Source organism: Poromitra crassiceps (genome assembly GCF_964638095.1).
Source record: "Poromitra crassiceps genome assembly, chromosome: 8".
Taxonomy (NCBI): Eukaryota; Metazoa; Chordata; class Actinopteri; order Beryciformes; family Melamphaidae; genus Poromitra; species Poromitra crassiceps.
The window spans coordinates 14,796,358-14,811,357 of NC_139629.1; the positions used below are offsets into that span (position 1 = coordinate 14,796,358).

The 15,000-nt window shown below is 42.7% G+C and overlaps 2 protein-coding genes across 2 annotated transcripts in view; one reads left to right on the plus strand and one right to left on the minus strand.

Moving 5' to 3' along the window:
- The window catches only part of LOC310780489 (cGMP-dependent protein kinase 1-like), a gene marked incomplete at both ends in the record, with an annotated part of 21,919 nt that extends 13,165 nt beyond the window's left edge, over positions 1-8,754 (plus strand). The window contains 7 exons of the mRNA XM_083641063.1: positions 433-522; positions 726-867; positions 6,194-6,357; positions 7,117-7,239; positions 7,463-7,525; positions 7,692-7,758; positions 8,659-8,754. Coding sequence (XP_083497189.1) covers positions 433-522; positions 726-867; positions 6,194-6,357; positions 7,117-7,239; positions 7,463-7,525; positions 7,692-7,758; positions 8,659-8,754 — 745 coding nt within the window. The remainder of the gene's footprint in view (positions 1-432; positions 523-725; positions 868-6,193; positions 6,358-7,116; positions 7,240-7,462; positions 7,526-7,691; positions 7,759-8,658) is intronic.
- LOC310781542 (centrosomal protein POC5-like) lies at positions 3,732-5,318 on the minus strand (the record flags this gene model as incomplete). Its single annotated transcript, XM_083642184.1, has 1 exon — positions 3,732-5,318. The coding sequence occupies one exon, from the start codon at positions 5,316-5,318 to the stop codon at positions 3,732-3,734; it is 1,587 nt and encodes a 528-aa protein (XP_083498310.1).
- Positions 8,755-15,000: the final 6,246 nt, after the last annotated feature.

Genomic DNA, 15,000 nt, shown 5'->3' on the forward strand with positions numbered 1-15,000 from the left:
AAATAACAGAAGAGAAGGTAAGCCCCACTAAACTGGTATCCAGCATTGACAGTATCCAGAGACACAGTAAACACGATTCTGCCTGAACAATCAGTTGTCTGCAGTGTTTTCACATCACCGTATGATACCGGTTCCACAGCCCTGGAACCTCGACAGATGTGGTACTAGAAGTAGCACGACTCAACCCCGACCCAACCCGGGCTGTCCTTGTTTTTGACCGGTGGAATGCTACAAAAAAGCACTCTGTGATGCTTTATATGTAGCAAAGGAAACCAAACAGAGAACAATAGAAGATCTAACGTTAGTGAATCAGCATCTCTGCTGCTGTCTAGAGAATTTCACAAGTTTCAATTTCTCATTTCCAGTGGGCAGAGAAGTCTCCATAGATGACGTTAGAATTTCATTAAAACCATGCCTATGTCATGTCTGCAGGCTGTATCGCACTTTCAGAGACTCCAAATATCTCTATATGCTGCTTGAGGCCTGCCTGGGAGGAGAACTGTGGACACTGCTGAGAGACAGGTGTGTGTGTGTGTGTGTGTGTGTGTGTGTGTGTGTGTGTGTGTGTGTGTGTGTGCGTGCGTGCGTGTGTGTGTGTGCGCGCGCGCGTGTGCGTGCGTGCGTGCGTGCGTGTGTGCATGCGTGCGCGTGCGTATGTGCATGCGCGTGTGCGTGTGCGTGTGAAATCATCAGCAACGCCCTTTGACAATTTGCCTCTGTTCCAGGGGTTCTTTTGACGACAGCAGCACTCGCTTCTACACGGGCTGCGTTATCGAGGCGCTGGCCTTCCTTCACAGTAGAGGAATCATCTATAGAGATCTCAAACCGGAGAACATCATACTGGACCAGCGGGGATACGCCAAGCTGGTATGAACACTGTGCATGTGCTGCAGACAGGAAGCTGGTATGAACACTGTGTATGTGCTGCAGACAGGAAGCTGGTATGAACACTGTGCATGTGCTGCAGACAGGAAGCTGGTATGAACACTGTGCATGTGCTGCAGACAGGAAGCTGGTATGAACACTGTGCAATGCATGTGCTGCAGACAGGAAGCTGGTATGAACACTGTGCATGTGCTGCAGACAGGAAGCTGGTATGAACACTGTGCATGTGCTGCAGACAGGAAGCTGGTATGAACACTGTGCAATGCATGTGCTGCAGACAGGAAGCTGGTATGAACACTGTGCATGTGCTGCAGACAGGAAGCTGGTATGAACACTGTGCATGTGCTGCAGACAGGAAGCTGGTATGAACACTGTGCAATGCATGTGCTGCAGACAGGAAGCTGGTATGAACACTGTGCATGTGCTGCAGACAGGAAGCTGGTATGAACACTGTGTATGTGCTGCAGACAGGAAGCTGGTATGAACACTGTGCATGTGCTGCAGACAGGAAGCTGGTATGAACACTGTGCATGTGCTGCAGACAGGAAGCTGGTATGAACACTGTGCAATGCATGTGCTGCAGACAGGAAGCTGGTATGAACACTGTGTATGTGCTGCAGACAGGAAGCTGGTATGAACACTGTGTATGTGGTGCAGACAGGAAGCTGGTATGAACACTGTGCATGTGCTGCAGACAGGAAGCTGGTATGAACACTGTGCATGTGCTGCAGACAGGAAGCTGGTATGAACACTGTGCAATGCATGTGCTGCAGACAGGAAGCTGGTATGAACACTGTGCATGTGCTGCAGACAGGAAGCTGGTATGAACACTGTGCATGTGCTGCAGACAGTGAGCGGTAAATAAAAGGCTTGGTTAAAAGCATAAATTCTACTCAATGAGCACTACAAGACGACCAGTTTCAGTCAAATTATATATCTCACGTGAGATTAGTGGAGAATATAAACTCGTATGGGAAGGTATTTTTGCATTTTAAGACTAAAGCATGAAACTTTCTCCAGTGTTTCTATAAACCATGAAGTTTAATTTCAGACATTGAGGCATTTCAGATTTGACCTCTGCGACCAGGCAGAGGGCGAACACATTCATTTTCATTCTTGCTCCATTTACTTACACAGGATTTTGCATGAACGGATCTGTAGCGACCATAAGAGCTACTGTACAGTTCCTAAACTGGCGTAGAATGGTTCAAACTGTGCCCTTCATACAATTCAAGGTGCTGCACCAGCTCCATTATTCTAAAGCCAGACTGTCAGAAATCTATCCCAATGATAACAGATGTAGCCACGCCCCTGCCAACCTTAGTCATTATGTTCTATTTCTGTCCCAATTTATGTTCATTTTGGAACAGATTCTTTAAAACCCTATCCGACATCTTAGGAATCGAGCTGCAGCCGTGTCCCCTGATTGCTATTTTTGGCGTCCCTGCGTATTACTTTAAATGTGCGCACCACCAACACCTAGACATAATCTCCTTTTCCTCCCTCCTCGCACGAAGGAGAATCTTTTAGTAGCTTGGAAATCACCTGGTCCCCCAACAGCAGCTTCATGGTTAGAGGACATGATGAGTTTCCTTAAACTAGAAAAAAATTAAGTTCTCACTAAAAGGTGCTGTTGGAAAATTTACTGATAGATGGGAACCCTTTCTTTCATAATGTAAATAGCCTTCAGAGGCTTCCAGCCAAGCGACAGGTGGAACTCGCTTAATTTTTTTAAGCGAGTTTAATAAAATAAAAAAAACAGTGCCCTTCTAACTCAGGTCTAAAAAAAAATAATAATAATAAAAAAATAACAGCCCTCTCTTACATTTTGGTCCAGAACTGTCTAGCGTGTAGAATTAAGAGTATTTTTGCCAAACTAGATTTTCCACAATTTTGATCCCCCCCCCATTACATATTTTGCCCCGCTGGGAGTGTGGTTCTTACTGGTGGTGACTGATGCCCAGACTGGCCTGTTTTCCTCTGGAGTGGCGGCCTTGGTTTCAGTGGGCATGGTGGTGGGCTCTGCGGTGGACATGGCTTCGCTTGACCGTCAGCTGCATGTGTCTGTTCGTACCAGTCAGCATACATCTGGCTATGTCTGAAGGAAGGAAGGAAGGAAGGAAGGAAGATGAGTGACAATCCTCAAAGGTCAGGAGGAAGCTGGCTAAATGCTCGAGTGACATCACTGATGACATCACTCACTGATGACATCACAATTGCTCAAGTGGCATCCCACAGAAGGCTGACTGACTCACAACCCTGAGGACAAAATGATGTCATCAGTGGCCGGCAGCCAGCTGCCTGGCATTTAAATGCCAGGCAGCCAGATGATGGATGACATCATCAGTTATGTCATCGGTAACATGGCATAATAGCGTAATAATAGTAATAACATGGCATAATAGCCTGGCATAATAGCGAATTTGCGCTTGTTTATAGAAAATTGTGTTCTGTTTTTTGCAGTCGCAGTGTTTTAGTCTCAGTGGGGCAGTTTGTTTGTTTGTTTTGGGAGCTGCTGTCAGTGTAGCAATGGCAAAGGACTGATGGCACTGCAGCAAAGTGATCGCTAGGAAATGCAGCGCAAAACAATAAATCAATGAGCACTTCACCAAAAGGTCCGAAATCAAGAAAAGCTCCCAGATGATCCCTTTAAAGGCAAAATTAAGAAACAATTGCGTCTTTCAAACTGAGCTGAAATGTAAACAAAATAATCATAATCAAAATGCAAAGGTCAAGGACGACTTCATTCCAGAATGTCAAATAAAATTCATTTGAAAACAGTGCCATCATATTCTGAACACAACCCCCTGAATAGCTGCCCAAGTTGTCTTAGTGAACGCTCAAATCTAGTGTAGGTGTGTAACAATTCGATGAACTGGAGGATGGCGTTCAACGATGACAGAGCCAATGGGCGGAGGCACACCCATCACCTGGAGGTTGCCGCGTGTCGTCTTACCAACATTGGGGCATGCAGTGATGCGAACCGTTACCGCCTTTGAGGGTTTTTGTTGACTGGCTGTCACGACATGCCCACTTACCTGTTTGTGGGTGCTCGCAGTGCCCCCTACTGGGAGGGAGCTGTGGACAACTGTAGTGGAGGGCAGCACTTCCGCCCTGGACACCGCAACACTGGAGCACACCGTCTCCTCAGCTTCACTGTGGGAGGGAGGGTCAGAGCCAGACTCATCTCGAGGAGGAAGAGCATCACGCTGATCATGAGCAGCATGTTGGTCCGGCCGTCCCTCTGTGCTGTTGAACCTGTTGAGAGCATCTCGGGGAGGAAGAGCATCACGCTGATCATGAGCAGCATGTTGGTCTGGCCGTCCCTCTGTGCTGTTGAACATGTTTAGAGCCTCCAGGTTGAGGGCACACACACCCCGCATGAAGGCTTTCTTCATAGATTCCTCGTAGCGCTCTCGCTCAACTTGCAGTCTGTGGATCTCAGCCTGGGCCTTCTCCATAGCCTCGTAGTGCTCGGCCAGCTTGGTCTCATGCTGTGCAGCCAGGCGAACGCAGACCTCCTCGGCCCTGGTGCGACAAGCCCGCTCCACCTTGTCCTTCCAGTGTCTCTCGATCAGAGAGTGCCATCCTAACCACACTTTCTTCTTCAGCCGCAGGTTGTAGTGCTGTTGAGCCGTCCGAGCGGCGCGGGCCTCCTCTTTGGCATCGATGTGCTGATGTCTCCAGTGAGAGAGGGCCCTCACCTTCTCAAGCTTCTCTCTTTGTCTGTCCAGGACCTGGCTCAGGTTCACGATCACCTCATCTTTCCTCTGGTTGGAGGTCTCGTAGGTGTGCAGCAGCTCCTCCAGGCTGCCTACTTGTGCCTTGAGGCCAGTTGTCTGCGCCGCATGCTTCTCCCTCTCCTTCCTCAACTCCGAGCTGTGTTGCTCCATGACGGCCAGCTTCCACTTCCTCAGCTCCATCAGCACACCGGACTTGAGGTTGTGGCTCCACATGTCCAGGATGTTCTCCATCTTATCTATGTTCTCTGTTGCAGTGGCTACCAGGGGGTCGGGACTGTTCTGTCTGACCCTCTCCGCCGCCATCTGCAACCTGTCTGAAGGAGCATCTGATGACTGACCTGCCATCTCAACATGAGAGGATCTTGAGTGTGTGTGGGGTTTGACGATCAAGGGGGAGGCCTGTGTTGATCTCGCACCCCTGCTGGAAGAATGCCTCGCATTGTCAGCTGCTAGAGACTGTGATTTTGCTTCATCATTTCCCTGGGAGCTCCAGCCTGCTGCAGACAGATGTGAGGTTCTCAGCAGTGGCAAGTGAAAGCTGGTATGTGCCTCAAACCTGGGTGTGACCACAGTGTAGCGGAGGAGCTCCTCATACTCATCCTGTAGCTCAAAGGAGACAGAGCAGCCATGGTCAGAGTCAATTGGCTGAACAGAAGGACTGGTGCTCAGCTCCTCTTCATCTGAAAACATCTCTTATTAAATGTTGCAGACTATCCACAATTCCCTTGCTATGTATTCACAAGATTTTGCATCATCAGTGCTTTGTATGACGGATTATGTCAGAAGGTCCATGACACCATCAATGCTCTATTACCTCACTGATGTCTGAAGGTCCTGTCAGAAGGTCCATGACACCACCAGTGCTCTATTACCTCACTGATGATGTCAGAAGGTCCATGACGTCATCAGTGCCTTGTGACATCACTGATTATGTCAGAAGGTCCATGACACCACCAGTGCTCTATGACCTCACTGATGATGTCAGAAGGTCCATGACATCATCGGTGCTCCACAATGACTGGAACCTTTCTAACAGCACACCGCCGACTCATCCTCCTCGCCCTCTAGCACTGGTCTGTGCCCTCTGTTGAACAGGTGGAGGGCCTCTGTTCCCTCTGCCTCCAGTCTCTCTGTGGTCTCTATACTGCTGACTTCACCTCCACTCTGGCCAGTGCTGTGGGAGTGAATGTGATGATGTGGAGGGAGAGTCCTGAGACTGCGACGGCCCCAAGAATTAGAAGTTATGAAGCAGGAGAAATGACTGTAATAGTCATTTCTTTACTCAGTTTCTTTTACTAAGTACATTAATGTTCAGCGTGCAGTGACCCGTGCAGTGATACCAGCTGATTTGACCAGTGATGTCATTTGTGATTGACATCACTGGTCAAATCATCCATCAAACTAAGTGAATGCCTGCAGAACTGTTTACAGTTTTCAGATATGTGTGAGATTATGTTCAAAATAAATCTGTCGTTTTTGGGTGAAGTTCTCCTGTAAACACTCTGGCATCAACTGCATGCTTTTGCGGGGATTTCCAGCTGTGGTGATGTGTGTGTCCTCCCCAGGTGGACTTTGGCTTTGCTAAGAAGGTGGGTTTGGGTAAGAAGACATGGACATTCTGCGGGACTCCAGAGTACGTGGCCCCCGAGATCATCCTGAACAAGGGCCACGACAGCTCGGCTGACTGCTGGTCCTTGGGAATCCTGATCTATGAGCTGCTGAGTGGCAGGTACTGCAGCACACAATTTAATACCATTGATAGCAGCATTTGTGTGTGTATCCCTCTAAGACGCGGTTTGCGGTTTTACAAATGAGGGATATACGCGCAAATGCTGCATCAGGTATAAAAGTGTTAATACCATGCATGACAGTGTTTCTCGCATCGTAGAACCCAAAACGTTTTGTGGACCCGGGTCCAAGTCTAAATTCCTGGCTGTCCTCACGAGGAAAACAACAACATTGGTTGTCGTTTTTCAAGTGGGTTAAAATGACCGATGTTTACGAATGCGACCTGTTGCGGTCGTTTGAAGTGCATGCGTGCAGTGCATACGCCAGAGTCGGGAGCTGTAACCAGGAAGTAGACCTCTGGTGGTGTTTAACGTAACAGCAGTCTGATATTAAAATAGCTCGATGACACGCATCATCTTTCAAGCGAGAGAGGCGGGTTCGTGACCCGGCGACGTGTTCTGTCTTTAACTGTAAAGCCAAACCATAACCCTAACCTTAACCAAGTTCTTTTAGTTGCCTAAATGTAACCAAGCTGTTTTTCAAATGAACTGATATGATGGGTTTAAAATGAACTGTGGGAGGCGTATCACCTGCTCATATTGTTTTGGAAATTTACTCATCTTGGAAATTTACTCATCTTGTCATTTCGGTGTGAGGAGGTATAGCTAAGTTCACTCAGGGTGTGTGTGTGTGGGTGTGGGGAGGGGGGGGGGTTGGGTAGACACATCCTGGTCTTTGGCATTCACTTTCCTGCCTCCAGTCCTCCATTTTCAGGCTCTGATCCCATGAAGACCTACAACATCATCCTGAGGGGCATCGACATGGTCGAGTTTCCCAAGAAGATCACCAAGAGTGCTGCTAACCTCATCAAACGTCTCTGCAGGTTGTCCGTGTACCGTTGCTTGATGCATAAAGTAAAAAGAGAGGACGTGGTCTCAACAATCTTTGCAAACCATTTGCACTCTGCTGTGTGTATGAATTGAATTACTTTGTGGTGTGTGTGTGTGTGTGTGTGTGTGTGTGTGTGTGTGTGTGTGTGTGTGTGTGTGTGTGTGTGTGTGTGTTTGTGCGTGCGTGCGTGCGTGCGTGCGTGTGTGTGTGTTCAGGGACAATCCCTCAGAGAGACTCGGCAACAAGAAAAATGGCGTCAAGGACATCGAGAAACACAAGTGAGACAGTAACGGATGTTTCATGATCACTAAACTAGCTGGATGGTTTTTTTCCCCTCCCCTTTCTAAGATTTCACTCTCACCATGAATGCTGCTTTCAGTGGGAGATGAGCATGTCGTCATGGTAACATGTCGTCATGGTAACATGTATGTCCTTGTCCTTCAGGTGGTTTGAGGGTTTTAATTGGGATGGCCTCCGCAATGGAACCATAGACTCTCCATTCACGCCCACGGTGGGTATCCTACAATCATTGTTACACACACGCACACACGCACACACATGACACAACGCGCTCTCACTCCCAACATCAACAAATACTGATGTTTGGTCAGGATCCCTTACGTCTCTTACGTTTTTGTTATTTAAGCAACCATAACCTTAACCTTTTTATTTGCCCAAGTTGTTTTGCCTAACAACCATAACCAACATGTGAAATTTTTTAAATTTTCAAATGAACGGTGGAGGAATTTACACGGTGGCGTTGAGAAAATTACAAAGAAGGGCCCCCCCATGCGTTAAAGTGACGCCAAGGCGTCGCAACCAAACCAAACGTATTTGACCAATGTGTTGACTTCACACAATCCCTTTACGTCACTTCCTGCTTCAGCACCGTACCAGAGATTTTCATCCGCTATTTATTTTCCCATAGACATTTCGTAAAATGTGTATAAAAAATAGTTTTACTTGTTCAAATCAAACGGTACAGATATATTTAGAAACAGGAGAGACGCTGTTTCCGCTCGCTTCCCTTTTGTTGTTGTTGTTGCTTGTTTTATGTGGTTGTTGTGTTGTATCCTTTTTATTTAAAATAAAAATGTTAATAAAAACCGCATAACATTTCACTCGGACCAAAACGTTAAAAAAATGCGGGTTGGAAGAAAATATTTTTTCTATGTTTTTTAAAGTTTTGGTCCAAGTGAAATGTTCTATGGTCTCTCCCGATTCTAAATATACCTGAACCATTTGGTTTGACCAAGTAAAACTATTTTTATAAGCATTTTACGAAATGTCTATGGGAAAATAAATTAAGAAAAGAAAATCTCTGGTACAGTGCTGAAGCAGGAAGTGACGTTCACTTTGCCTCTCTATATAAAGAAGAGAAAATAACAAACTTCCTGTATTGTTTGGTCAGGTGGAAGGGCCGTTGGACAGCAGCAACTTTGACTACTTCCCTGAGGACACGGAGGACCCTCCTGATGAAGAGTCCGGTTGGGACCTTGAGTTTTAGCAGTCCATGCTGACGGGAGAGAGAGGAGTGCAGGATGGTCTGCATGAAGAAGGAACTGAAGCCATTTTTAGAAAGAGCTACAGCTCGTCTGAGTCATGTGTCAACTAATAACTGCTCATAGCTCATAGCTGCTCATTTGATGTTATAACACTATAATAACACTGTAGGAACTCAGAATGATTTGATGTCATAACACTATAATAACACTGTAGGAACGCAGAATGATTTGATGTCATAACACTATAATAACACTGTAGGAAGCACGCACGAATTACGTGAACTATCTATGATCAGCTAGAGGTGGGGACTCAAGTCACATGACTTGCACTCGAGTCAGCGTTTCAATCGTGTGACTAGACTTGACTTGATCAGCTCAATGTTAAAAAGGGGCACATGCAGACCTGCCAAACTTGTGATTTTTTTTTAGTACCACAATAGTGGAACGCTTAGTTCAAATGCTTTTGCACTACTTTGCTTAGTTTGCACACAGTCATTATCCCCACCATATCATCAATTTATTCAACATATAAATAGGCTATGAAGAAAACAATACAATCATATATTTTTGTGAATAATTCCTTTAACCTCTTCTACTCCACCCCTCCCTATACAGACACAATTTTTGTCTCTTTTAGGGGGGACTGTTGAATTTAGGGTAAGATAGCAGGTCAACAGTATATGTCACATAGAAGTGGTATACACATCATCTGAAAGCAAAGTCAAGGTTTTCTAGTCATACATCTATAATAAACATTGTGTTTTGATTAGGCGTCTATTCAAATGTTGAATGTTCAGAGTATGGGCTTAGAACATTATCATGGAAATATGATGGCCATCCCCATGCCAGACATCTCCTGAATGCCCTAGGTCTCTAGTTTGTGATTGTAAAGTTTCATGAGGGTGTGATTATCCTAGAGGTCACAATACGTAATTTTATACAGTGAGGTCAAGTTAAAACTACAATGGAATGGCTACTATGGGGAGTAACATCATCACACATAAATACAATTGGGCTAATTGAATCCACAAGAGTCTCATATATATATATATATATATATATATATATATATATATATATATATATATATATATATATATATTATATATATACACACACACAAAATAAATAAATAAAATAATAACGATAATAATAAAAATCCATGGGATTAGCATAAAGTGGGCTTGCCTGTAAAGGGAGACTTGTGGGTACCCATAGAACCCATTCTCATTCTGATATCTTGAGGTGAGAGGTCAAGGGACCCCTTTGGAAATGGCGAGTTTTTGCCTTGTCAAAGTTTAGCCTAACTTTGGAGCGTTATTTAGCCCCGCCCCCCTTCCTGACAAGGAAGGAATTCATATCAGCCGCAGACAAAAAGGGCACTTGGACATCAAGGAGCAAAAGGACAGGTGCATTGGCACCCTCCACACCCCCTTCTGCACGTGCCTGGACTTGATGCATGAAGAGAAGACTTGAGACTTGACTTAGGTTTTGGTGACTTGACTTATTGGAACTTGACTCTGACTTGTACTGTGACTTGTAGACCTACTTTGATGACTTGAACAGGTTTATAAACTCTTGATTTGAGATCCACGTGTTTGTGTAAATGACTTAGATTAAAAGTACCGTAATGAGATTTGTTCCAGCAGATGACTGAATTTAGATTCTGTTTCCTGGATTTGTATTGATTGAATTTATTGAAGTCGAAACTGATTTCTAGAAATGAAACTCATGATACTCTCACCAAGTTTGTATCCTATAATAAAAGCATATTGCATTGAAAAGTCCTGATATTTAGTTTTCTTGATGTGTTGTGTTGACTTGACTTGAGTTAAAGGGATAGTTCAGATCTTTTGATGTGAGGTTGTATGAGGTAGGCTATACTTGAATGTCAGTGTACTACAGTACATGTAGTAGAGCTGGCATGGTAGAAAAGCAGATTATTCTCATTAGGCCTTTACCGTTCAAATCTGTCTCAATATGAATGTGACTGGGCCTTTGTTATCTAACCTTGAATGAAAGCTGCGGTATTCATTCAGCCCTCTTCAAATGTTGTTTGTGTATATTTTCTATGTTGGCCTTTACATTTTGTTATTGGCACTGTTTGTTGGTTGGCTACTAGCCTATGTACAGTATGAGCCAATCGTTTTTTTGCATTTCAGTCACATTGTAGTGCATTGTAGTATTAAGCTACTACACCACATTTTATTGAACATATTTGTCATTAGATTTACATTGATGACGCAAACAATTGATTCACCTTTACATTTTTGCACCACTGATTCCTTATTTCCCTTTGATTCCCTATCCTCTGTGCATGCATCAATATTAGGAAAATTGTTTTATAATACTGTAGTTCTACTTTATAAGACTGTAGTTCTATTTTATAATACTGTAGTTCTACTTTATAAGACTGTAGTTCTATTTTATAATACTGTAGTTACTGAATGGGTGTTTAAATTATAAATTGAATGGCAATTCCAGGAGTGTGTTCAGGCTTCAGTCAGGGAATTTAATTAATTACAGATTGCAATGGGGAACAGCAGAGTAAAAAATAAATGGGAAAAACTCTGCTGTGAAAAACGTTTATTTTCCAAGGATTTCTTTTCAATTCACGGACAAAGGAAACGTCTGAAAGGGTTGAGGCCTACAGCAGTTGGAGAGTGAGAGTTAATGAAAAGTAAAGCCACGTCAGAGTTGGGAGATGCTTATCGCTGCCCGTTAACCTCGAGGCTAATGAAGTTAGCAAGGTCCACTGGGTTTGTGTGGTAAAATCAGGCCATGATGGAAACCACCACTAAATGACAGATACAGACACCTAGATAAGACACAGCAGTTTTTCCACTTCTACATCACCGCTACATTCCTAACACGGCTTGTTGTGGTGCCAGACTCATATGAGTCATGTATCCTCAGTCACCTGGATCGTTATCCAGGGCTAAATAATGGGGGGAAAAAACTCTTATAACTTTAATCCAAATGACATTGTCTTTGTCTTTGTCTTTATTTAAGATCCCCATTAGCTACAGCAGAGCTGCAGCTATTCTTCCTGGGGTCAAACAACTTGCATAGTTTCAAGATATCACATACAAAATTTACATTCTGTACAAAAATACATTCTGTACAAACGGTACAATTTCAGATATTACGTACATACATACTGTACCTTTCAAGATATTGCATACATCAGAATTACCTACATACCATTACAGATGTGTAGAATATACATAAAACTACATCACATATTATGTATACCTATATATGTATATACCATTACCATATCTTATATATATAATTATATATATAACTATTACCATCACCATATATATTATATATTAGTTAAGTACATGCTTCAATATGCTCTATATATAAATATACACACATATATATATATATATATATATATATATATATATATATATATATATATATATACCGTATATATATATATATATATATATACGCGCACGTACGTACACACATACATAGCATTATCACAGTAATAAGTGCTGTTTTACCAAGAATTTAAAATGTTTTTTGCTTTTCTTTTGTGTAATATGTGTGGGAAGAGTGTTCCATTCCTGCATACCTCTAAACATGACAGTTCTTTTCATCGCATTTGTTCTAACTACTGGAAGTGTAAAACCTCCTGCAGTAGCATGTCTAGTTGAGTATGTGTGCCTGTTATGACTTAGAGTTACATTTTCATACAGAGATAAGGGGTCTTTAGTGTCAAGAATATTCCACATAAACATAAGAAGTGAGTAGAGTAGTCTATTTTTTTACAAATGAACAAGCCAAGGAGCTGTGCATGGCTGACACATTTGTTTTATTTGTCCAACTGCAGTCTCCTTAGCTTGTTCATTGCAGCATTAGACCACACCACTGGACAATAATCAAGATACTCAATAATCAAGATACGACATTAAGAACCAAGAGGAAAAAAAGTCAGTAGTTGGTGGATTGAATAGCCTCCACTGCATGTCTGAAGCTATCTCTAATTCTGTGCCAATAATTAGTGTTGAATGTTTCCCCCAACACTGTATTCTCCAGAGCCTCTGAGACAGCATTTAGACCAATTAATGCTAGGCTACTTTTAATCATGACAAAACATATTCACTTGTGTGGAATGAATCTGATCAAAATGTTACATAGCTCAATTCCCAACCGAGCGTACAGAGCACCGATCAATTCTACAAGTAATGTAAATCAAAATGCATCACATCCATTATCAGAGGTATGCCTATCAAATTGGGTAACACACTTTAGATAGGGAACATAATATATCCCCTCAATAGTTTGATAATATCCCTCAATAATATCTGATAGACAGTTTTCACAGAATATTCTTGCTAGGGAACAGTTTGAAACAGCAGGAAGTTAGCTAGGGGCAATTAAAACAAAGCATATATTAGGCTACTAAAAGCAGAGACATTTAATAGATAGAGACACCCCACTCCAGAAATTGTAGGCTACTCTTCCGGTCTGAACAGTCTCCTAAATGGGCGTGGCAGTGGCGAAACCTCTGCCGCACAGGTACAGGAAGTGAGTGGAAGCAGGCCCGGTTCTACGGGGGTGCAAAAGCATGCATTGCACCCTTATTTTAATTGTCTGCATGCTCAGTTGAAAAGTAAAAAAAAACAATTTATTTTTTATTTTTATAAATGCTACAGCTGCACACTTACTGTTTAAACTTGAATTATAGTTGTTGTTTTTCTTTGTTCTTTGTTGTGATTTTATGGCTTTTTGGCACCTATATGTAACCTTTTAAGGTTGAGATAATTGTATTATCATTATATGGTCCAAATATTTCAGTAAAGCACTTGAAACACTTGAAATATTCTTGCTTGGGTGGTATCATTCTACTTGAAATGATGGTCAAATGCATTATTTTGAGTAAAATTACATGTCAAATTTTTTGGCCGAGTGGGCCCAGCCTTCGGCCGGCCGTCTGCACCCCTTCCTATCTAGGATGCACCCCTAGTCATCTTGTTCTGGAACCGGCCCTGAGTGGAAGTTGGGGTGTCTCTGCTAAAAGCCACAACAACTTCATGACTGCTAAAAGCAGCACTAACTATTGAGGGAGGTGAGAATACTTGTACAACACAATAGTGCAAAATAAGGTGCTCCTAAGTGGTTCCAAATTACTAATACTGAACCAATTACACATGTTAAAGGTAGGCCTATAGTAGGCAACTTTATAGGGCCCTTTTCTTGTTTGCTAAAGTCATATTCTTGAAGAATAGGACTTTTAGATGGAAAATGTGCTCTTTTAATTATTGCACCATGCATAACTCAAAACACAAGCCATGTTTTGCTCCAATATTTACAAAAAACAAACTTTATTTACGTTTGAAGGGCCCTAAAAAGTTGAATAGTATACCTAATCAGTGTTGGGGGTAACTCATTGCAAAAGTAACATATTACATGTAATATATTACTTTTAGCAGTAACTCAGTAATATGACTTATTCCTTATAGGATTTCAGTAATATTATACCAGTTACTTTGTCAAGTAACTCAAGTTACAAATTAAGTTAGGCTAAAATGTTTTAAATCAAAGCACATATTTAAAAAAGATACAATCATTTCCTAACCAAATGGTGTGTTTTTATCCAAATAACCACTATAGATGACAATAACAAAGGAAAATAATAACATTTAGAATTTTGGATTGTTTACTCTGACTTCAAGGCAGTTGAAATTATTTTTCTGGATGGTTCCGGGGCGGCGATGTCATTCTGCTGCTGCTATTGTTTTGGTAAAAGTAATGCAAAAGTAGTGTATTAAGTAATGAGTTACTCTACACAGACAGTAATATTGTAAAGTAACGTATTACTTTCAAATTAAAGTAACTATGTAGTATCTTACATTTTGAAAGCAACTTGCCCAACACTGCCTATAACCAATAGCCTATAGTAGCCTATGTGTTCCCTATAAGTGTTACCAAATGTGGCCCCATATCAGTCCAATGAGCACTGGTGCCTTCAATGTGTTTACCTGGCAGTGGGAATTTAAGACGGGGATTCAGAGACTTTATCCAGACACATTCAGGAAATCACAAAATGCTAAGTTGGCTGGAACATGCTATAGAGAGCCTGAATGGGACTTATTCTGGGCTGGCATGACATTCCTGCTAGTCGTGCGCGCCAGGCCAGGGCTTTTATGAAAGGTGCTTTCTCCTGCGAGGTTCACGGAGGACGTTGACATGCTTTTAATGACTGATCACTGCGTTCCACTCGACTGAGC